At 42.6% G+C, this 24,034-nt stretch overlaps 1 protein-coding gene across 1 annotated transcript in view; it reads right to left on the bottom strand.

Moving 5' to 3' along the window:
- Positions 1–12,577: 12,577 nt before the first annotated feature.
- The window catches only part of HSD17B2 (hydroxysteroid 17-beta dehydrogenase 2), a 90,372-nt gene continuing 78,915 nt past the window's right edge, over positions 12,578–24,034 (bottom strand). Inside the window, exon 5 of the mRNA XM_007082889.3 lies at positions 12,578–12,985. Within this exon, the coding sequence (XP_007082951.2) occupies positions 12,642–12,985 (344 nt within the window). The 3' untranslated portion in view covers positions 12,578–12,641. The remainder of the gene's footprint in view (positions 12,986–24,034) is intronic.

Genomic DNA, 24,034 nt, shown 5'->3' with positions numbered 1-24,034 from the left:
AGTTTAATTTGTCTGGTATTAGCATAGCTACTATTACTCATTAAAAAAAAAGCTACTTTTGATTAGTATGTGCACAGTATTTTTTTAATCATCTTGCCTTCAATGTTAGGATATTCCTCATGTCGACACTCATTTTCTTTTTTTTTTTTTCCTTTTTTTAAAAATTTATTTTAGAGAGAGTGCATGCACATGAGTGGGCGAGGGGTCAGAGGAGGAGAGAGACAGAATCTCAAGCAGACTCCATATTCAGTGTGAGCCCAACGTGGGGCTTTATCCCATAAACCCTGAGATCATGACCTGAACCAAAATCAAGAGTTGGACACTCAACCGGCTGAGCCACCCGGGTGCCCCTCTCTCATTTTCAATGTCTTTGTGATCACTGACCCTCATAAGTCCAGGGAAAGTCTTGATATATTCCTGTCTACTATACAGTGATTTCTGGGAAGACAGAGGCTGTCTTCTTTACTTTGGATCCACTCCTACCTCCCACAGCTGCTTACCCATTGCTGTTGTTTCAGAATCTACCAGAGTGGAGTTGTCTCCCATCTCTCAGCAAGGCAGGAATTTCATTGTTGATTGACGATGAAGCAGAAGTCACAGGACACCAAGATATATAGATCAGTTACATCTTCCACTTTCCCTTTCCTGCATACAAATCATGATGCTAGGCATTACCTGCTCAGTATCCAGTCTCTGCTTCCTTGTGCTTTTCTTCAATTGTCCATTCACAGCTGTCCTGAGAGGGAAAATGTTCTGTCCCCTCTTATTATTTCACTGAGGACAGAAATAAAATACCAAAATAACACTGAATTGGTGTTCTTTTTACATTAGTTGCAACATGGGTGAACGATCTTTTCCCCAGTTTTGCCTAGAAATATAAATGTCAAGTGTAATTTTCAAGCAGGAAATTTTGACAATTTAAACACTGCATAATTATAAGAACATTTCAACAAAGGACACGGACACACTGCTTACGACTTCTCTCTTACTACAGATGGACATGCCTTCTTTGGAAGAGTTACATAAGCCCTGGTATAGCTGACTTAGGAAACTCATTATACAGTAGCACCAGAAAGTCTCATGATCCTTGTGGGGGAGACACTTTCCAACAGCTTCCAATGAGCTTCAGTGAAGCTTGACACACTGTAGGTGACGATGGACACCTTGGAATGCATGAAGGATGATTGTTTCTCTTCCTGGGTCCTAATCTTCCCATCTCTCTTGGTTATAGCAGGTCCGCTTACTAGATGGATGGACCATACACCTCTGTAAGGGCAGTATCAGCACCTACCAGAACTAAAAACAAATTTCCCATCCCCTTCCAAGTTCCTCACGCACTCAACACACAACTGTACACCCAGTGCAATCAAGACAACACATCAACATGAGATAAAAGGCTCTCAAGTGATGGAGTTTGTCTATGAAATCCTGGCTTAGGGAGAGCCAGTGGACATCTATCTAGGATGGAAAAAAAAAAAATAGCAGTGCGCCTGGGTGGGTCAGCTGGTTAAGTGTCCAACTTCAGCTCAGGTCATGATCTTGCGGTCTGTGAATTCGAGCCCCATGTTGGGGGCTCTGTGCTGACAGCTCAGAGCCTGGAGTCTGCTTCGGATTCTATGTCTTCCTTTCTCTCTGCCTCCCCCCACCTCTCAAAAATAAATAAACATTAAAATTTTTTTTTTGGGGCGCCTGGGTGGCGCAGTCGGTTAAGCGTCCGACTTCAGCCAGGTCACGATCTCGCGGTCAGTGAGTTCGAGCCCCGCGACGATCTCGTGGTCCGTGAGTTCGAGCCCCGCGTCAGGCTCTGGGCTGATGGCTCGGAGCCTGGAGCCTGTTTCCGATTCTGTGTCTCCCTCTCTCTCTGACCCTCCCCCGTTCATGCTCTGTCTCTCTCTGTCCCAAAAAAAATAAATAAAAAACGTTGAAAAAAAAAATTTAAAAAAAAAATTTTTTTTTAAATTTTTCTTTTATTTAAAAAAAATTTTTTTTAACGTTTATTTATTTTTGAGACAGAGAGAGACAGAGCATGAACAGGGCAGGGGCAGAGAGAGAGGGAGACACAGAATCTGTAATAGGCTCCAGGTTCTGAGCAGTCAGCACAGAGCCCGACGCAGGGCTCGAACTCACGGACCGTGAAATCCTGACCTGAGCCGAAGTCAGACGCTTAACCGACCGAGCCACCCAGGCGCCCCTAAAATTTTTTTTAAAAAATAGGTCCCTTTGACCTCAAATTTTCTTTGCTCCTCCCCCCCACCTTTCTTCAGTGAGAGATGGTATTTATTTAAGTCTTCCTTCATGGCCAAGCCAGAGCTTTCACTTACTCTCTGGTTCTCCACTGGCTCTCTCATTAATGAGTTAAATAAAACTTTGGTGTGTGTCCATTGGGTATTTATCTGACATTTTAACATATTCTGAAAACTATTCCTTGCCATTGTGGAAGGAGGTGGAGGGTGGCATGGAAGTCATGAGTCTTACGCTCCTGCCCTGGAGACCAGAGGAGAGGGTTTTGAAGAAGGTACCTACCCAGGCTTGCGTTCTCCAGCTCTTCCCAGGCTCTCCATCTGCAGGGGAGCCCACTCTGCAGGTAGAGATGAACATGTACGTTATCAGTGTCCTCTTCAGGCTACCTGGTTATCTAGTGATGAGAGAGAGCTTGTTGCCTTTCAACATCAGAGAAGATTTTAGTGGCCTGATGAAACCCCATCAGCATTATGTCAGGAAGCAATAAATCACCTCAAGCCCAAGCCCTCTCGACATGGCATCATCTTTCACTTCTCCACACAATGCTCATGTTCTAGCTCCCCACCTGTCATTACTACGGCACCCTATAAATAGCAGTATGGAGGAATAATAACTAATACTCATTGCATGCCTACCATATCCCAAGGAAATTATTTCCAGGATGGATTAAGTTATTTAATATTATAACCACTCTATGAGATAGGTACCATTGATAATCAACCTCTGTGTACAGATCAAAGTATGGAGGTGCTAGAAAAATCAAATAACTTCTCCAAGAACCTCATAGCTCATCAACGGCAGAACTGAGATTGGAACCCTGAAAGAATGTGTGCTTTAACCACTGCACAACCATTCCTTTCACACACTAGAAGTTGAACAAACTCAGCTTGAAAAGTTCAACCCTGGGGATGATGAAAAATTCTGGAAATGTATAGAAGTGATGGTTGCAAAACATTGTGAATACTGAATACCACTGGGTTGTACACTTAAAAATGTTAAAATGATAAATTTTATATTTTGTATATTTTACCACAATTAAAAAAAAAAAAACTCAGTTCTACTACGTAATAGCTTTGAAATGTGACTTTGGGCAACCTCACTTTGTAAGCCTAGTTCCTTACTTTCTTTTATTTTTTTTAATGTTTATTTATTTTTGAGAGAGCACAAGCAGGGGAGGGGCAGAGAGAGGGGGACAGAGGATCCAAAAAGGGCTCTGCACTGACAGCAGCAAGCCAGATGTGGGGCTTGAACTCACGAACCATGAGATTATGGCCTGAGCCGAAGTTGGATGCTCAACCGACTGAGCCACTCACGTGCCCCAGTAAGCCTAGTTTCTTATCAATAAATGGAGATAATAGGAATCCCTGGCTGACTCAGTCGGTGAAGCATGTTACTCTTGATCTCAGGGTTGTAAGTTTGACCCCCACATCAGGTGGAGAGATTACTTAAAAATTTTTAAACAAAAATTTTTATTTAATCTTTAAAAAAGGAGATGGTAATAGCACGTATTTCAGGGTAAATGGGAGGATTTATTTGGTAATCCAAGTAAGTTGTTCAACAGAGCTCCTGCACATAGAAAGCCATAGATGATTATCAGCTTTAAAAAAAAAAAAAGGGAAGGCAGTAGGGATTCTTATCAGGAAGAATGGGAGCTATAAACTTCATTGTTTGTCCATGAAAGACTTGTTGTGTTCTTGTGGAAGGGACAAACATTAGCCAATTGGCAGTGAAATCCCCTGTTTGGATCAGAACATTCTGAAACTTACGGCTGCAAAAATGCAGAGCCATATTGGTGGTCCCAACATCTGACCTCCAGCAAGAAAGGACACACCAGTGTGACCTTTGTCCATAGCAAATGCTCTCCCATGGCAAGGAGGAAACAGTTACTATCACTCCATTTATAGTCCCTTATTAAATGCCAGGCATGGGCTAAATCCTTTGCATTATTATCCTGTTTAATCATCACAACAACTGTATGAGATTAATATTACCATTGCCCCTATTTCTAGAGTAAAAAGAAAAAATTGACCCTAAGATGCAGAGGAGTTTAACAGCTTGCTTAAGATCATTCAGCTGTTTAACAGCAGGCTCACAGTTTGAACTCAAGTCAATGTGTTTTAGTCACTTTGGGCTGCTATAACAAATACCTCAGGCTGAGCCACCAAATGACAAACATTTATTTCTCATGGTTCTTGAGCCTGAGAAGTCCAAGATCAAGGTGCTTGCAGATCCGGTCTGGAGAAAGTTTCCTTCATGGTTTGCAGATGGCCACCTTCTCATTGGCAAGAGAAAAAAGTAAGCTCTCTCCCTACTCTTCCCGGATGGGCACAGATTCCATCACAAGGGATAATTACCTCCCAAAGGCTCCACCTAATACTATCACATTGGTGGTTAGGATTGAAACAGAAGAATTTTGAGGGGACACATAGAGCCCATAATCCTATGCGAATCCAAAATGCCCACAGCATACCACCTGGCCACTCAGGCACCAAGAACATGACATATTTGAAGCCATATTAACCAGTATTCCAAACATGAAACAAAAACAAATCACTGTGCAAGCAGAGGGGAGAGTGGTCCTTTCATCTTAAAGCAGAGAGACACAAGTAAAGCCACCAGCTCTTTGTATAACCCTCCCTGGAAAAGGGCCACCTCCAACTTCTTCTTCCTTTTCATCCTTCCCAACCTGCCCAGGTCACATCATAATCTCACCCCTTATATCACAGCCTGACGCTTTCCAGCTGGGGATTATAAAGCTATTTCTCAGCAGGAACCAAAAAGAAGAGATGGGAATCCAGGATCTACCTGAGGCCTCATCCTGCTGCGGTTCTGCAAGTGGGAGAGAGCCCCAGACAGAGCAGGAGAGGAGGAGGGAGCGACTGGTGTGGTGTACAGGGGAAATGTACATGCCATCCCTCTTTGTAAATGTTACATCCTTCTTGGTGCCATTCACCCTGACAACCCATGAAGATGTGTATTGGAAGTGGGTCTTGGAAAACACTACAGAGGGAGTACAGTGGGAGCGCCTGGGTGGCTCAGTCAGTTAAGCGTCTGACTTTGTCTCAGATCATGATCTCATGGTTTGTGGGTTTGAGCCCCACATCTGGCTCTGTGCTGACAGCTAAGAGCCTGGATCCTGCTTTGAGTTCTCTGTCTCCCTCTTTCTGCCCCTCCCCTGCTCTCTCGCTCTCTCTCTCTCTCTCTCAAAAATAAACATTAAAAAAAAATTTTTTTAAAAACAGAAAACATTGTCGTGAAGAGTAGGATGTAAATTAGAATTCTCATGGTTGCAAGCAACAGAATCTGAGTTCTGACTGTCTTTTAACAAAATGGGAGGGGCACCAGCATGACTCAGTTGGTTAGGCATCCAAATCCTAATTTTGTCTCAGGTTATGAGGTTAAGCATCCAACTCTTGATTTTGGCTCAGGTCATGATCTCATGGTGTATGGGATCAAGCTCTGCATTGGGCTGCATGCTGAAAATGAGGAGCCTGCTTGGGATTCTCTCTCTCCCTCTCTCTCTGCCCTCTCCCACACACACACTCTGTCTCTCTCTCTCACAAAATAAATAAACATTAAAGAAATTAAAAAACAAAATGGGAATTTTCACATACTCAAGGAAAGGCTGGAGCACCAGAATTGAAAAATTGATCACTGGTGGGGCGCCTGGGTGGCTCAGTCGGTTAAGTGTCCAACTTCAGCTCAGGTTATGATCTCACAGTTTGTGGGTTCGAGCCCCGCGCCGGGCTCTGTGCTGAACGCTTTCTCAGAGCCTGGAGCCTGCTTCGGATTCTGTGTCTCCTCTCTCTGCCCCTACCCTGCTCACACTCTGTCTCACTCTGTCTCTCAAAAATAAATAAATGTAATAAAAAAAATTTTTTTAAGAAAAATTGATGAATGGGGCCAAATGTCTCCAAAGGGCTAAGCAACAGTAACAACAACTATCATTGTGGGATACTGCCACCACCACCCTCCATATGCCATGTCCTAGGAAGGTCATAACATTTATGCATTATGCCCAAATCCTAAAGGCTGAGATGTGGGCAGAGTCAGGATTTAGATCTTCTGGCTTCTGTAGCATTGCTTTCCACCAAGACGTCACATGTGGGGAATGACTTCCAAATAGGAAGGTAAGTAGAGTCTGGGCAGCACACGTCTCCCAAAAATATCCAACATTACAAGGGCAATGACATGTATTGGCCTAGACCTCTTATGATTTTTTTCAAGTGTCTATTTTTAGAGACAGAGAGAGAGAAAGTGAGTGGGGAGGGGCAGAGAGACAGGGAGACAGATGATCCAAAGAGGGCTCCATGCTAACAGCAGAGAGCCTGAAGCAGAGCTTGAACTCACATGCCATGAAATCATGACCTGAGCTGAAGTTGTACACTCAGTGAACTGAGCCACCCAGGGACCCCAACCCCTTATGATTTTTCAGAACTGTTTTACTCTACTGTGGGTTTTCAAGATGATAGTATGAATTTTGTGTTTATCAGTGAAAATTTTTTTGTGCAAACATTTAAATCTTACCTAGAAATCATACCCAGACCAAAGAATAGTATGTCTCAAGTTAAGACCTACTGTATATGGAATTCACCTTGAATAGTCAGGAGAGAGAATATTGGACAACACCGAGAGAGATTACATTATATCTGTCAGTCGATCATCATCTAGTGTGAAAATAGGAGGAAAAACAGAAAGTAGAGTTTAAATAAAGTTAAAATTTGTAGGGCAATTACCAGGTCATTGGAACTCCCTCAACATGAATGGAATAACCTGAATGTAAGAAATAATTTGGGACAAAAGCCTTGAGTTTACTTATTAAGCTTCCCGTTTCCCATGGTAAACTGAGATTTTTACTTTAGTCATTCTATGTTTTGCAATATGGTAAATAAGTTTTATGATAATCCAGGACAGAATGTCTTATCACCCTAGATACAATGTGCCTTAAACTGTTGTCCTAGCCAAATATCATTCCAGTATTTTAGGACTGCCAGTGATCAACTGAAATATTTGGTTTGCACCATGCAGTTCAGCAAGCATTTTGTTTCACCTTATTTCAAAGGGATAAGACTCACAGACTTCGGGGTAAAACCCGAAAAGAAATTTTAATTAAAAAAAAAAATTTTTTTTTCTTTTAACTTTTTTTTTTTTTAATTTATTTGTTTTGAGAGAGAGAGAGAGTGCAAGTGGGGAAGGGGCAGAGAGAGGGAGATACAGAATCTCAAGCAGGCTCCACGCTGTCAGCACAGAGCCCAACACAGGGTTCAATCTCACAAGCTGTGAGATCATGACCTGAGCCAAAATCAAGAGTCAGATGCTGAGCCACACAGGAGCTCCTGATTCTTATCTCTTGTGGAATTCTGAGCCGGGTATTGAATTCAGTCTCAGAAACACCCATCCAATCCTGCCATGGTCATCCCCAAGCCTGAGATCCTGGAGGGAAATACTGAGTTACAATCCACGTGGGTAGAGAAACACTTTATTTTGAGCCAAGCCAGAGCAGGTGTCCCAAGCCCCTGAGTGGACCACTATGTATGAGCTGATTGGGGGACTTTCACTGGGCAGGAGGTCCACCACCCACAGGGCTATTTGCATGGAATTATTCTTCCTCAGGATTACACCATCCAGAATAGCTTTCCAAAACATGGTCTCTATCACCAGTATAATGAAACCGCTGAAATTTAATGTTCCATTCAAATAATATAGCAAAGCTTATTTAGGCATTTATCAGCTCCCAGTGTAATAAAGAAATCATGTTTTCACCGGATATTTTCCTAATTCGTTCCTCTTATCCTGGCTGTGTTGTAAGGATCACCTACTTTCCTGCTGCCAGCATTGGGGAAATACAGAAAAGGAACAGAGAAAGGGGAGTAGGTGAGGTTTTGCATGCGATTTGCATGTGACATCATGTGACCAGGTATTACATGTACCTTGTATCCTGCCCTTGAGCAGAAGGGCAGGGCTGGGAGAATGAAATGCTTTTTGCCAAGAGTCCTGTTGTTAAATCTCACTTTTTTGTTCATCATGCCGGTCAAACTGTGGATGCACTGGGGGCTTCCCTCTGTCATTAGCTTGTAAGTGGTTTCTTGTGGTAAACCAGGAATACCAACATGGCTAGGGCATGGAGAGACTTTGTAAGTAATACTTGTCTCTCTTGTTTTCTGAGAAACTACAGGTATTGTGCTAAAAATGAAATATGTCTGGGGGCTCCCAGCTGGCTCAGTCAGTAGAGCGTGCAACTCTTGATCTTGGGGTCATGAGTTCAATCCCATGTTGGGCATGGAGCCTACTTAAAGGAAGGAAGGAAGCAAGGAAGGAAGGAAGGAAGGAAGAAAAGAAATAGGTTTGAATGCTTATTGATACTTTCAGGTAACAATCTCTGCTGGTTTAAAACATGGTCTTCCCAATGAACGTGCATGTGAAATTCTCCCCCCTTCTCCTTCTCTTGTCCTCAGAATCTGGGTTCCTAGAGGCTGGTCCAGCACTGGGGAGGCAGCATTATCACTTACTCACTGGCCTCCATTGAATTTCTTATCCTCATTTTGGCCCCATCAAGGCTGTCCATCCAGCGGCCTCTGCTACGGCAGCCCTGAAAGAGCAGACCTAGGCCGGCCGACTAGTAACTATATCCATGACATGGCCTCAGAAAGAAGTTCCCACTCAAACCTCAGACCACGCCTCCTCCCCTTGAGTAACTTATGTTTTCTAAGAAAGCAGGCTACCGATTGATGCATTCTTCCGAAGTCTAAGGTGGGAGGAAGGGGAGTGTGAGAGGCATGGAAAGTTTGAGTAGAAGAGGGAGGGCTTCTCTCAGGTAGGGGCCAGAGGCAGGAGCCCTCAAGCCTGTCCAGGCTTAGAATGACCTGGGAGCATTTTACCCCTCCCCAAACCAATTAAATCAGAGTCTCTGGAGATGGTATTTGATGCTAGGTATTTATATAGCACAGCAAGTCTGACAGCCAATGGTTAATAGGTGACCAGTGAGAAACGTTCTGTATATACTGAGACCAAACATGTTAGAGACCCTCAGACACAGTGGTTCTTAAACGTCAGGTGCATCAGAATCTCCTGGAAGACTTGTTCAAACACAGATTGCTGAGCCCCACCCCCAGAGTTTCTGATTCAGTAGGTCTGTGACCACCAGGCCCAACATTTGCATTTTTAACAAGTTCCAGGTGATGCTGATAATTGCTGATCTGGGACCACACCTTGGCAGCCATTGTTCTATCCTTCCCCAGCCAATCGGCTGAGGCCACGACCCTTCCCCAGCCAATCGGCTAAGGCCATGATCCTTATAAAACCTTTGTGCTCTTGAAACCCTCTCTCTCCCCCTCCCCCTCCCCCTCCCCCTCCCCCTCCCCCTCCCCCTCCCCCTCCCCCTCCCCCCCCCCCCTCCCCCTCTCCCCCTCCCCCTCTCTCTCTCCCCCCCTCCCCCTCTCTCTCTCCCCCTCCCCCTCTCTCTCTCCCCCTCCCCCTCTCTCTCTCCCCCTCCCCCCTCTCTCTCTCTCCCCCTCCCCCTCTCTCTCTCCCCCTCCCTCTCCCCCTCCCCCTCTCCCTCTCCCCCTCCCCCTCTCCCTCCCCCCCTCCCCCCTCTCTCTCCCCCCCTCCCCCTCTCTCTCCCCCCCCTCCCCCTCTCTCTCCCTCCCTCCCTCCCTCCCTCTGGTATCTCACCTCTGCGTCAGTGCAGGTAGAGGATTGAGCTCGAGCTATCTCGAATAAAGGCTCTTTGCTTTTGCATCGGACTCGGCTCCCTGGTGGTCTTTGGGGATCACGAATTCTGGGCATAATAGCCCTTCACTGGCCCCATGGGCATCCTGATGCTCATTCTTAGCTCTTTTCCCTACTGTCTCCAGGAGCCTCAGTGACTTTTCCAGACCTCCACATTGTCACCCAGGCCCAAGATTGGAATAGTGGGAAGCAGCTGTCAGTCTCTCTGTAGCTAAATAGACCACTTTGTACTGTACTTCCCTCCCAGGTGATCCCAAGGTCCTCCTGGGGGAAACCAGTTAGGAACTTCTCCAATCTGGGATTCTCAGACTCTCTCAGTCTCTATTCAGCACCTTCTCCCCATGCCTCATGGAATTCTCATCAGAACAGAAAGTAGGCCCCACACTCAGGTCTTAACCTGGTATCTCCGGCTCTCCCCCACTGTCTTCAAAGAGCTTTCCCCCTCTTTCTGTGGCCTGACCACATATCCCCCAGCCTGCTTACTCTGTGGCCGAGGGCAGTGGTTCTCAAACATGGGTGTGCACCACCTGGAAGGCTCAGTACAAGTTGCTGGGCCCACCCCCAGAATTTCAGATTCAGTAGGTATGGTTGGTAGAATAATTGCCTCTAGTAATGATAATGGCACACAATTCCCCGGAACCATATGTGACCTCATGTGGCAAAAGAGATTTTGCAGATGTGATTAAGTTAAAGATCTTGAGATGAGGAGATCATTCTGGATGACGTGTGAGCCCAGTGCCATCACAAGCCGTCCTAATAATAGGAAGGCAGAGGCAGAGGAGACTAGACCATGGAAGCAGAGGTTGGAACGATGCAAAGGAATATGGGAGGTCTTTGGAAGCTGGAAGAAACAACAAATGAATTCTCTCCTAGAGCGTTCAGAAGGAACACAGGTTTGCCGACAACTTGATTTTAGCCCTGGAAGAACCATTTCAGAATTCTGACCTCCAGAACTGTAAAACAGTAAAAGCACAGTAAAACCTTGGTTTGTGAGCATGATTGGTTCCGGAAACATGCTTGTAATCCAAAGCACTTGTATATCAAAGCAAATTTCAAGAAATACTGGCTCAGTTGTGATCGTGTGACATTTGGCATCACTTAGTACTCATATTGCAAGACATGGCTCATTTATCAAGTTAAAATTTATTAGAAATGTTTGCTTATCTTGTGGAACACTCACAGAACAAGTTGCTGACAATCCAAGGTTTTACTGTATTTTGTTTCAAATTGCTGAGTTTTCCATAATTTGTTACAGGAGCCATAGGAACCTAAGATATGATTGGGTTGGCTTCTGAGAATCTGCATTTCTAATAGGTTCCCAGGTGATGCTGATGCTGAGGTTCAGGGATCACTTTGAACAAAACATTGACTTTTAGTGAAACACACAATCCTATGGCCCCTCCAAACTCTGGTTATACAAACCCTCTGCTCCCTCCACATCCGAATCAAGCCAATGGAAGCTTTGGCCTTGACGACTCTCATCTCCAAAAAGTGCCTATTTTGGACATCATCAGTTAAACTTTGATTTTTATTTTTTCCTTTCTTTCTGCTCTGCTGTAAAGCAATGATTACCAGGCATGAATAGCCATTAAAAATTCATCAGATTAATAATTTCATAACTGTTTATCTCACTATCTTATTATTTATTATTTTATTTTGGGGGAAAATTGCAGAGCATTGTGAGTTTATCCTCCTAAAATCTCCAGGAGGTTGGAAAATAGAGAAAGAAACTTCACATTCTAGACAGAAAACGGGACAAAGAGAGGTTTGCAATGAATAATATCTGGACTTCTGCTTCCCTCATGTCAAGCTGCTATTTTTTCTAGTTCCTTTTATGTCCCTTCTGTTCACCAGCTCCTCCCCTTTTGCCCCCTGCAGGTGAACTTGACCCCCACCTCTCTTAGTATCTGAGCTTGCTCCCTTTGGCTGATTTCTCTAGGTAATGATGCTCGCTTTTCCAGCCTGGGATGCTCAGAGGAAGGTGAAAGTGATAGTTACTATGGACACTAAATCAGCCATTCACATGCCCTGGGTCTGCCAAAAGGCCACTGGGGCCTGCTTGAGATGGGAAACCTCATCCTATTTTCTCCAGGGCTCCAGACAGAGGAAGGGAGAGGAGGTGCACAGAGCACTGATTACACACTTGAACCAGTACCTTGAATACAGTAGTTACGGCAGGCTGTCTATTCACAGCGAGAAAAACTCCATTTGACTATGACCCTTGCCAGTTCTTCCTCTTTTTCCCTTCTCTATCTCATTTTTCCTGTCATCTCTTTGTCTTCCTCTTCTGGCAGGCAGTGGGATCCAGCCTGGATTTCAATTTGAACTGCCTTTTGCTAGCTGTGTGACAATGAATGGGCAACTTAACTTCTCTGATCCTTCATTCCCTTACCTGTTAAGTAGGGGTGAAGATACCTACCATGGTTCTCTAATGAGAACTAGATGAGAGAATATCTGAAATGTATGTGTGCAGAGCAGGCTGACACTCAATTCACATTCGTCATGGGGGTCATTTCTAGCCACCAGCCTTCTCAGCATTAATTCCTATTCAACCAACAGACTTCACAGGAAATACAAGGTAGGAAACCACAACTTTAATGGGAAGTTCAGGTTTCCCTTTCATTCCAAGACTAACACTCCTCACATATTTGCCTACATGCCTTGTTCTTCAGTTAGGCCTGCTTAGTTAGCGCCTTGGGCATGCCACCTCTAAAGTGATGCAACTTTTTGCTAAAATAATCAAATACGCCAGTAGGACTAAATGAAACAAAGCAGAGCATTGGATAAGCCATTGGCCCTGGAGAGTAAAAGGCAAAGGGGCTCTTAGCAGACACGGCATGCCGGATGTCCAGGAGCACAGGGGACATATCAGTGTTGGTACTCCCGCTGATGAACTTGAGATAATCCCGTTGCTCAAGGATATAGTCCTGCCCATAGTCCTCTAGCACTTCGGGGGTAAGGTTGTCCAGGATGTCCTGCTCCAGCTTGTTCCACATTTCACTCGTGCCCGCGATACCTGTGATGCAAGAAGAAGGGAGGCTCAGATTCTGGGGAGGCCAGACCAGACGTGTTCGACCCTACCAGGGAAGCAGGCCCTTGTGAACTGGCTTCCGTTGGGAAGGACAGGCATTCCCAAATGGCTTTTTTAAAAATGAGCTTTATAATGGTATGTAATACAATTTTCAGCATTCATATGGAAAAGTACACACATGTCTAGGTTTCCACAAGCTGAATAGCCTGTGTAACCAGCAGAAAGAGAAAACAAGCCAGCCTCGGAGCCTCCACTCCCAACCCCCTTCCCAGGATCCTCTGTCCCAATGACCAGGATGGAGCAGTTTTGCTTGGTATTGGACATTATGTAAATGGAATCACACTACGTTCTGAGATTCATCCATGTATTGTGTGGTCATTCTCGTTGTTGTGGTTTTCCATTGTGTAAATATGCCACAAATTATCCATTATACTGTGATGGGCGTTTGGGTTGTTTCCAATTTGGGGGTCTTACAAATAGTGCTAACACAAACATTCTATTACATCTGTTTTCATGATTATTATATACAATATAAAATATAATGTATACAATATATATAATATGTATGAACATGTGTATATACATTTATGTATAATTTTTTAATATAGAAGCAATACCAACTTCTATGTATAAAATTAAATACACAATGTTAACTATCATCCTATCTATTTAATAAATATAATTTTAAACAATATATAACTTATGCATTTAAATTTTAGCATATAAATTATATGTAATTAAATATATAAACATATTTGATATAGAAACAATGGGTGCTTATTATATACAATTTAATTATATATACATTTACTTTAATATTATAGCAATGCCTGTTCATTATGTAAAATAAAGTAAATAATGAGATGTATATGTTTTTAAAATTAATCTCTTCTAAGGTAACTTAGAGTTTTGTGTGTCTTTCTACGTTCCTTCCTTGTTTATACAAACATGTACATACATAGGGCCGCTTGGGGGACTCAGTGAGTTGAATGTCCAACTCTTGATTTCAGATCAGGTAATGATCTCACGGTTTGAGTTTGAGCCCTGCGTTTGGCTCTGAGCTGACAATGCAGAGCCTACTTGGGATTCTCTCTCCCACTCTCTCTCTGTCCCTCCCCTACTCCCTTGCACTCTCAATCAATCAATCAATCAATCTCTCTCTCTCTTTCTCTCTGTGTCAGAAATAAATAAACTTTTAAAAAAGGCTTTGGGGGTGCTTGGGTGACTCAGTCAGTTAAGAGTCTGACTTCGGCTCAGGTCAAGATCTCACAGTTCATGAGTACGAGCCCCCCACGGGTCTGTGTGCTGACAGCTTGGAGCCTGGAGGCTGCTTCAGATTCTGTGTCTTCCTCTCTCTCTGCCCTTCCCCTGCTCACATTCTCTCTCTCTCTCTCTCTCTCTCTCACTCTGTCTCTCTCTCTTAAAAATAAATACACATTTTTTTTAATTTAAAAAAAAAGGCTTTGGTTTAATCTTATTTTACCAGGAACAAAATGCCCAAAGGATCATACTATACAGGTTTTCCAAAGATTTGCTTGTTTGTTTGCTGAATAATAAATCACAGACCTGCCTCCAAAAGTCAATGGCTATAGATTTAAACCAGAGCAGTAGAAATTTCCCATTGAACAGCTTTTAGGCAACCACTTCTCTGTCAAAGGACTTTCCAGTCATTCCTACATTTCACCATTTCAGTGACGCTGCCATAAACAGTCTTGCATAACACATCCTTTTGTATTTTAGCGTTTTACGTCTGCAGGCAGCCTCCACAGTGTGGCTGCATGGTCAAAAGGCACATGCATTCTGAATTTTAATACCTACTGCCAGATTACTTTCCACAAAGGATGCAGCACCTCACATTCCCTCCTGCAAAGTGTGGGATTGCTCTGGGATTGCTATGGGGATGAGCCTTAGTTTACCAGCTTTAGCGACTCCTGGATATCGGATATTGGGTCTGTGGGGGAGCCTGACTGTGAAATGTAAGCCAGTGAAATTCAATTATACCCACCAAAATGCAAAAGGATTTCAATTGCTCATTACTTTTCATGAAAGCACAATACCACACTTAAAGAAATGATTACACTGACAATTACTCCCAAGGCTTCTGGGTCTTGAAAAACATGTTTTTGTGAACTATTGTTCCTCCAGCTACCTCTCCCCGTCTAGGCTTTCTCCAAGGTGAGGGATTCCTTTTCCTCTCCTCTTCCTCTCTAAACACCTCATGGACTTTCTAACCATTCTTGTGAGTACCCTGTGCAGAGTCCTCAAGGCTCTCTTTACTGGCGACAAAGCCACCAGAAGTTTGTCAACTTTCATCTGCCACTTTTGACACCCACTAGCTGCCACTTTGGGGCTATACACAATGAAATTGTTGAGGTCACTTGGATCCAAATCCCATCTCTGACTCATACCACCTCTGTGACTTGGGAAATTTCCCAACTTCTCTGAGGCTCAGCTTTCTCCCTACAAGATGGGAATATTACTGATGTGCGGAACAAAGGCAAAAGAAATGTACATAAAATTGAATTTCCTTATAACCTGCAGCCCATTGACAAATACGTCAGGCAGGCAAAATATACTATTCCTCCAGAAACTCCCAATGTTGATGTTAATGTTTTGCCAGAGGCAAAAACAACCTTGGCTTGCCAAATCCAGGCCTCCAGGATCCCGTAAGTCTTCTTTAACACATGAAAATCCTTTTGGAAACTTCCTTTGTCTTTACTTCCCCCAACTTCCAAGTGTATAATCAGTCTCCCCTCACAACCTCAGTGCAGCTCTCTTTGCCCACGGGTCCTGTCCTGTGCTTTAATAAAACCACCTTTTTTGCACCAAACATGTCTCAAGAATTCTTTCTTGACCTTCAGCTCTGAGCCTCAACAATTTTCCACATCATTTTGGGGCCCTGACGAGGGGCTTTGAGTCTTTTCACCTGGACTCTGAGCCTCGGGGCAAACTTGGCGAGTCCTTCCTCTCTCCTCCCTTTGCTCTCCTATCGGGCTTTTCAAGGAGTATGGTCTTATTGGAACATTTCCGTGTCGATTGCTCAGGCTGCGATCCTCTAGCCCAAGGCTACCCTACCAGGAGGAGAAAGCCTACCTTTGGGCTGGAAGTTAGTACCCAGGCAGGAACGGTAATAAGACTCAGAAACTTGAGGCCTTTTCTTTATTCCTGTCCTTATACAAAGTTGTCTGTCTGTCTTGGGCACAGGACAGCCACCTAATGACTAGCACAGCTGCTGATCTTAAGACTCCTGTGTGAAGCTTCCTCTCATTGGTCTAAAGTGATCCCCTGGTCTAGCCTCTTCTGGATGCGAGAACTCCACTCAGAGCCGGCTGAAACCAGTACCAATTCAATGAAAGCCCAACTAGGACCATTTCCTAGAGAAGTTGGCTATAAAGATTACTTGTGTTGGTATGTCGCTTAGACCATGATGGATTTCTATCTCTACTGTTTTCCATCAGTGTCCTCTACTAACTACTTAAACTACAGAATTGGGTAATTTCCCCTTGTCAAAACCTTTCTAATGTTTTCCATGGGTTAAAAACGGTGGGTTCTTCAAGGCCTTCACAGCAAGGTAGGGTATTTTAGTCCATTCACTGGCACCTGTTTGTAGTGTAGGATTTGATGAGGAAGCAGAGGGATGCTAGCATCCTTCCTATGGGGACTTTACAGCAGGGTGGTGATCATAGCAGTTTTGTTCAAGGGACACCTTGGGTCACTTTGACAACAGGGACCTATGACATTTACTGTGTGGGACACCACCTGGGAATCAGAGGGGATTTTTGATAACGGATCTTCTCTCTTCAGTTCCCAAGGACTCTCCTTTGGAATGCCTGTTAACCCCCTGGAAACAATTCAGATTGCAAAACTTAAGAAAGGACTGATCTGTAACACTGCATGGCCTTCGTGTGACCTCTAAGTTAGATCTCTCCTGTGGGAAACCGGGGAAATGGATAGAAGTACCCCTAGGTCCAGACCCACACCGCCCTAAATGAGGACCCTGCCTAAGAGCCTCTTGCAGAATGTGTTTGGCCAGTAAACCCCCTCCTGATACACTGGATGATAATTGTCTAATAAGCCTCCTCCGAATAAACCCAGGTTGCTGGAGGAAACACAGCCCATCCCTGACAAAAGAAACACTGTCTCTCTGTTCCTCCTCCTAATAGATGTGGGGGCTTCTCCCTCCTTCATTCCCCAGGTTAATGGCTATAATTGGAACCAACTGTCTCTGGTAAGTCTATCTTGGGCTGGGGACTTTAAGGAGTATTCCCAAACAACTGCCAAAATGCCTTTAATTTCAAGGAAGTTCCCTGTCTTCTCTGGCCTGACGTGGACGGCCGACCTCCACTTTAGTGGAAGGCTCTTCTGCCTTCCCCTCCCCCTCCTCCTGTTTCTGCACCATCTCCATGCACAGCCTTCACGACTGGCTCCAGTAGCATCCCGGGCGCCTCCAGCGCCATTGGTTCCTCCTCCTCCCCTCGCTGTCAAGGAGGGCAGAGACCCCCATTGGACTTACACTGCCCACTTCGGATTTCTCCACCTGTGTCCCAGGTAAAGATTAACAATGGGGAACAAATTGATTGACTTTTAAGTGGACTCAGGGGGAACATAATTCAGTATTGAAACTAATTGAAACTTTTAATGCTACCTAGGTTTACTGAAGGTCAAATAAGCTCGTGTTATCTCTGTTGCCATTTGTCAGCAAAAAGATGACTTAAAATGATGGTTAATTTTGTCTGTCTCCAAGTTTTCTGGGGTAATTGTTAAGATAGCTTTCAAAGTCATTAGTAACCTGAAACTTTAGAAAGTTTTGCTGGGATGATAAAATGGGATGGAATTCATTGGACATCTAAGCTTTTCCAAATAGGATGGAGTGCTGAAGAACTGATTACTAAAAATAGGTTTGTGCTTTTGGCTTCCTATTGCAGAGAAACTAAGAATATTTGGGTCTGTCGGAAAACATGTCTTGTGCTTAATAGATTCATAAATTTGCCATCTAAAGAATTCTGGTGTAACAGTTCACAATTGGTTACTACTTAGTTTTCGCTGGAGACTTGGGCTTCTAAGAGTTAAAATTCTTCTGCTAAATGTCTTTGAGACTGATGGAAATAAGGGAAGCAACTATGAATTTTAAAAGTTACTGTAGAAGGTTTATGGAGGGAAATCTTTGCAAAGGAATTTTATATGTGGTCAGGACTCAGGTTGAAATTAATGGATTTTAAAAGTATATAGGTATAAGGTTGAAATTCTTCTTTTCTCTTTGTTCAAAAGACAAAGTTTTCTTGGATTGTTGATCTGCTCTTGATAAGAAAATGTAAACAACATGTTTTTATTTTTTTCTCTTCTGTCTGTCCAGAAAATCAAAACTTTTATGTTTTGTCTTTATCAGGTCTTTGATTACACAGTTAAAACTTCTCAATACTATAGGAGCTGAGTTTTGCTAACAACTGTATAACCAGACACTTTTGCCTTTGGAATCTCGTATTGCCACCTTGGTTAAATAAATAATTAAGTTTTGGGGTGCTTGGGTGGCTCAGTTGGTTAAGTGTCCAACTTCAGCTCAGGTAATGATCTCACAGTCCCTGAGTTTGGGCCCCACATCAAGCTCCGTGCTGACAGCTCAGAGCCTGGAGCCTACTTCGGATTCTATGTCGCCTTCACTCTCTTCCTCTCCCACATTTGCACTCTGTCTCTCTCTCAAAAGTAAATAAACATTAAAAAAGTTTTTTTAATAATTAAGTGTTAAATTTTGTAATGACCTGTGGTCTTATTTAGGCATGTGCTTTATAACTTTCTGAGGTTTTTTAACACACTTCCCAGTATTTAAACTGTCAATGAAATCTTTTTGACTAATTAGGCCTTTTTATTTGGTATGTTAAGTGACTCTGGAAGCATTGTTAAACAAATAATAAGCCTTAGGTATTGTTTGGGTAAATGCTATAACTATTCCAGAGATGAAATTCCTAAAGTTTTAACATGTTTTAATATGTTCTGGTATAAGACTATTACTTAATATTCTAATTATTGAAGAGTTCTGTGTCACAGAAATAACTGGATTTCCTTGCCAGCTGTAATGAACTCTAATCAAATCTTTAACCATGGCGATTGTTGAGTCTTTTGTCATTTATAGTTCTTGTTCTTAATCTCTTGCAAAACATGTTTCATCTTCAAGGAGACTCATAGAAAGGGCTTTTGACAAATACAGGTTTTTGATATCTTTAAAATCATAAAACTAAAATTGGTAAGAATTTCGAGAACTAAAAAGTTGCATTCAAACTGAACAAGAATTAGTAACTTTAAGTAAATTAAGGAAGATGATGATAGTTGTTAGTTTTTGTGACTCTCGTTTGAAACATTGCCGGCTCTCTAATGTTTGCTCTCCCAGATTAAGGAAGTTTTCTCTTAAGATATCTATGACTTTCAGAAGTGTGATAAAGTATTCATTGGTGAACAAATTAAAGCATTTAACTTTTCTCCCTACCTGTACCCTCTGAAATTCGAAAACTCTCAGTGAGGGTTCTTTCCTTCATGGCAACTACAGTTATTTGCAGAAGTTCAATAAGACTATGTTCTCCTTGTAACAGGACACCATTAGAAATATTGGTTATTTTCCCAAGGCTTTGGCTGGAATGTCCTATTTAAGAGACATGCATAGACAGATATGACCCGACAGCTTTAAGGAACTAGGGTTGACTTTATGAAACGTGGCGAAATAAAGCCCCTTGGAAATGTTGGCCTGATGCCTTGCTTACAGAGTTCCCAGCAGCCTTACCACGTGAGGAAAGAATGTCACTTCCCCTGGCATGGGGACCTCATGAAGAGGAATTCACCCAAATCTACAGGTATTGCAGGCATGTCTGATGGCAAGTACTTGGCTTGGCTTCTGGCCTAGAGCGGTTACAAAAGTTCAAATCTAGAGATTCCTTATAAAATGTTCCAACAAAGCAGATTTTAAAAGATCCATAGGATCAATCACTATCCTTGCTGAGCTTGTGTAAGTAATTAGGCCGAGTTTGTTAAAATTGGATTTGTTTTTACAAATGAATTAGTAGTTATTTGGCTATCTCTGGAAATGAGGGCAATTACAGAGAAAAATTAGGTTTCAATAACACATCTTCATAGATATTAAATTTTAATACTACTTATTATAAACTAGACTAGATGCTGAATTCTTCTGGTTTCCTCAAATATTTGGCTAAGACTCTCCCTGAGTTAGGTTTCCAATCTTCTTCCATTCTCTTGATTTAAAGTCATTAAAAACTAAAACTGCCTTTTCCCTAAAAGCCCTAAAAACTGCTGCTGGACAACTGGAGGTAAACTTCAGAGAAATAGCCCATGTATAGGACCGTCTTGCTTGTTATTCTGTGGGGATAATAACAAGACCCACGGGCATACAATTATTTGAACAACTGGAAAATGGGATGGATTTCCCCAACCATTGTATATGAAAAGCTTTTTCTCACTATAGGTACTTACCAGTAGGTAAAGACTATAGTGTTTTATTAAATTATTCACTTTTCGTGGGTTCAAGCCCCTTGTCAGGCTCTGTGCTGACAGCTCAGAGCCTAGAGCCTGCTTTGGATTCTGTGTTTCCCTCTCTCTACCCCTCTCCCACTTGTGCTCTGTCTCTATGTCTCTCAAAAATAAATAAATGTTAAAAAAAATGAAATTATTTACTTGAGGCCAGGTTTTAATTCATAAATCTCTTTAAATGAATATGCAAACTATATCCTCCCTAAACCTGATCCGACAGTTACTAGCAACCCACATATAAACCCAGGAGACAAGGTTTATTTAAATAATTGAAAGTCTAATACAGCAGGAGATTTAATTCTGAAATGAAAAGGCCCCTACTGGGTCATACTCCCACAGCCATAAAATTAGAAGGACATTCCTCGTGGACTCAAAAATTAAATCTGTATCTGCCTGGGGCATTTGGGTGGCTCAGCCAGTTGGTTGAACATCCAACTCTTGATTTCGGTTCATGTCATGATTCCAGGGTCAAGGGATCATGTCCCACATCAGGCTCTAAGTTGAGCATGAAGCCTGCTCAAGACTCCATCTTTCTCCCTCTGCCTCTCTCCCCAATTTGTGCTCTCTCTCTCTAAAATAAAATAAACAACAACAACAACAACAACAACCCTCTACATTCCTCATAGGAATCCAGTGTGCCAGCTAAGGGTGCCTTCTTATTCTTGTGAACCTGTGGAAGACTTCAGACTTCTCTTTAAATGAAAATGATGGTTGTACATTTCTTTCTCATTTTCCTTTCCCCCATTTATATGGGCCATTCAAAAGGATCAGCAGAGACATTTGAATTACAAACCAGAAAAACCCATACTATTCAGCCACCTGTTTCCACTCTATCTGAGGATGTTTAGAGCTTGACATCTAAAAATCTTCTCCCTGGCAGCACTCAGGACTCAGACACTGGGTTTATAATTTGCTCTACCCATTAACTTATATTTTTCTTTTGTTTCCATAAAGGTGCCTCTTATTAATTACCTGACTGCTTGCTAAACAAAACAGCAGGTGATGGCTAATGCCACTTGCTACACAATTAAGGCCGTAAATGACTCTCAAAATGGCATTAGATATTTTAACTACTGCACAGGCTGGAACATGTGCTATCATAAAAACAGAATGTTGTACATATATTCCAGATATCACAAGCATGTAGCAGGATTGCTAAAAGCTATAAATACTCAAATTGGCACATTAAACTATCGGTCTCTTTCCTTTAGTGATTGGTTAAACTCCTGGACTAGAGGAACATTTTGGGCAACTATCAAAAGCCTTTTATTCAGGCTTCCCTTTCTCCAAATAATATTAACCTTATTTTCTTGTCTTCTCTGATGTCTCCCTGCCTGGTGCCAAGACTCCTTCACGGACGTAACTTCCAGCTGATAAATGATCCTTTCTACTCAAGGAGGTTTATATATGTTGTCTACCTTGGATTGGCTACCTTGCCCTTTGGTAACTCCTATATAGAAATTCTCCACCTGACCAATGTTGACCCATAGGAAGGGACATCTCTATGCCCCTACTCAGCAGGAAGAAGTTACGGAAGGTAAGACCTTCCACCCTCAACAACCTTAAAGATTTAAGGGTCAAAATTGTTCAGGGGGGAATGATGTGGAAAACAAGGCAAAAGAAATGTACATAAAATTAAGTTGCCTTCTAACCTGCAGCCCATTGACAAATAAAATACTTTAGGCAGGCAGAGTATCCCATTCCTCCTGGAAGTCTCCATCTTAATGTTAATACTTGGCTGGAAGCCAAAAGCAACCTTAGCTTGACGATAGTCAGATCTCCAGGATCCTGTAAGTCTTTAACAAATGAAAATCCTTTTGGATACTTCCTTTGTCCTTCCCTCCCTAACTTCGAAGTATATAATCAGTCATTCCTCACAACCCGAGTACAGCTCTTTCTGCCCACAGGTCCAGTGCTTTAATAAGACCACCTTTTTGCACTGAAAACTTTCTTTTTCAGAATTCTTTCATGACCTTTGGTTCTGAACCCCAACACTTCAAACCACATCATTACAATGCCTACCTCCTAGGTGAGGATTAAGTGAAATTGTGTATGTAAAGTGCTTAAAACCTGCTACTCATGGAATCTTAGCTATTTCTATTGCAGGAACTAAAAAATATGGTATGTCTCCTTGAATGTCTTCAGAAGCTCTTTTTCTCTCTGAAGATTCCTCTTCTTGTGCCCCCCACCCTCCACCCCACCCCAGCTTTGAGCATCCTTCTCCAAACTTGAGTCCTCAGCCTTCCACTGTCTGGCCTCTTGCCTTGAGAGAGCCCATCAGGATCACCTTTAGACTGAGGGCAGCCTCATAGAAAGAGAGGACTGAGCACTGCACCTAGAGATCTGCTTTCAGATTGCCAATCACCAAAGTGTGTCGCATACCCACATGGATGTATCACCCACCCCACACACCTGCCAAATGATGTCAATTAAGCATACCGCTCAGGGCTGTCATACAGATTAGGACCTATATGGGAAGGACAGGAGTATAAATTGGAACAATATTTTTTAAAAAATTTTTAAAGTTTTGTTTATTTAAGTAATCTCTACACCCAACATGGGACTCAAACTCAAGACCCCGAGATCAAAAGTCACATACTCTTCTGAATGAGCTAGTCAGGTGCCTCTAGAACAATATTTTTTTAATATTTATTTTTTTTATTACTATTATTGTTGTTGTTTGTTGTTTTGTTTGTTTGTTTTAGAGAGCATGAGCAGGGGAGAGAGGCAGAGAGAGAGAGAGAGAGAGAGAGCAAGAGAGAGAGAAAGAGACAAAGAGAGAATCTTAAGCAGGCTCCGTGCTCAGTGCAGAGCCCAACATAGGGCTTGATCTCATGACCCTGAGATCATGAACCTGAGCTGAAAACGAGAGTTGGATCCTCAACCAACTGAGCCAGGCACCCCTGGAATAATATTTTTAAAAATGGTTTTGTATTATCCACGAAAGCTGAAGATGATTAAACCCCATGAACTAGTCATTCCACTCCTGGGAACGTGACACTGGAAAAATCACATACATGTACAGCACCGAAAGTGTCACGTGCCAAAGGGTTCATAGCTGAATTGTTCATAATTGTCCCAAGGTGACCCAAATATCCCATCAGTGATAGAAAAATCGTGGCATGTTCACAGAGTACTGAAAATGAGTGAGCTGCAGGTACAAACCACACAGATGAACCGTGAAAGCAATGTTGAGTGAGAAAAGCAGACACGAGAATACATACATGCTGATTCCATTCAAAGTTCCATAACCAGTAAAGCCAAATCCTATTGTTTGTGATGCATGCATGTATGTAACACTGCAAAGAAAAGCAAATCAACAATTGCTACAAAAAATAAGAAAGTGATTATATGTTGAGGATGGGGAAGACTAGGACTGGACGGAGATCATATGGGCACTTCTGGGCGCTGGCAATGCTTTATTTTTTGATCTGGCTGTTAAGTGCATGAGTTTTTAAAGTAATTTGTTAAACTCTGTGTGTATATATTTCTCAATTAAAAAAA

This window comes from Panthera tigris, chromosome E2 (assembly GCF_018350195.1).
Source record: "Panthera tigris isolate Pti1 chromosome E2, P.tigris_Pti1_mat1.1, whole genome shotgun sequence".
NCBI lineage: Eukaryota > Metazoa > Chordata > Mammalia > Carnivora > Felidae > Panthera > Panthera tigris.
This window is presented reverse-complemented; position numbering and strand designations above follow the sequence as displayed.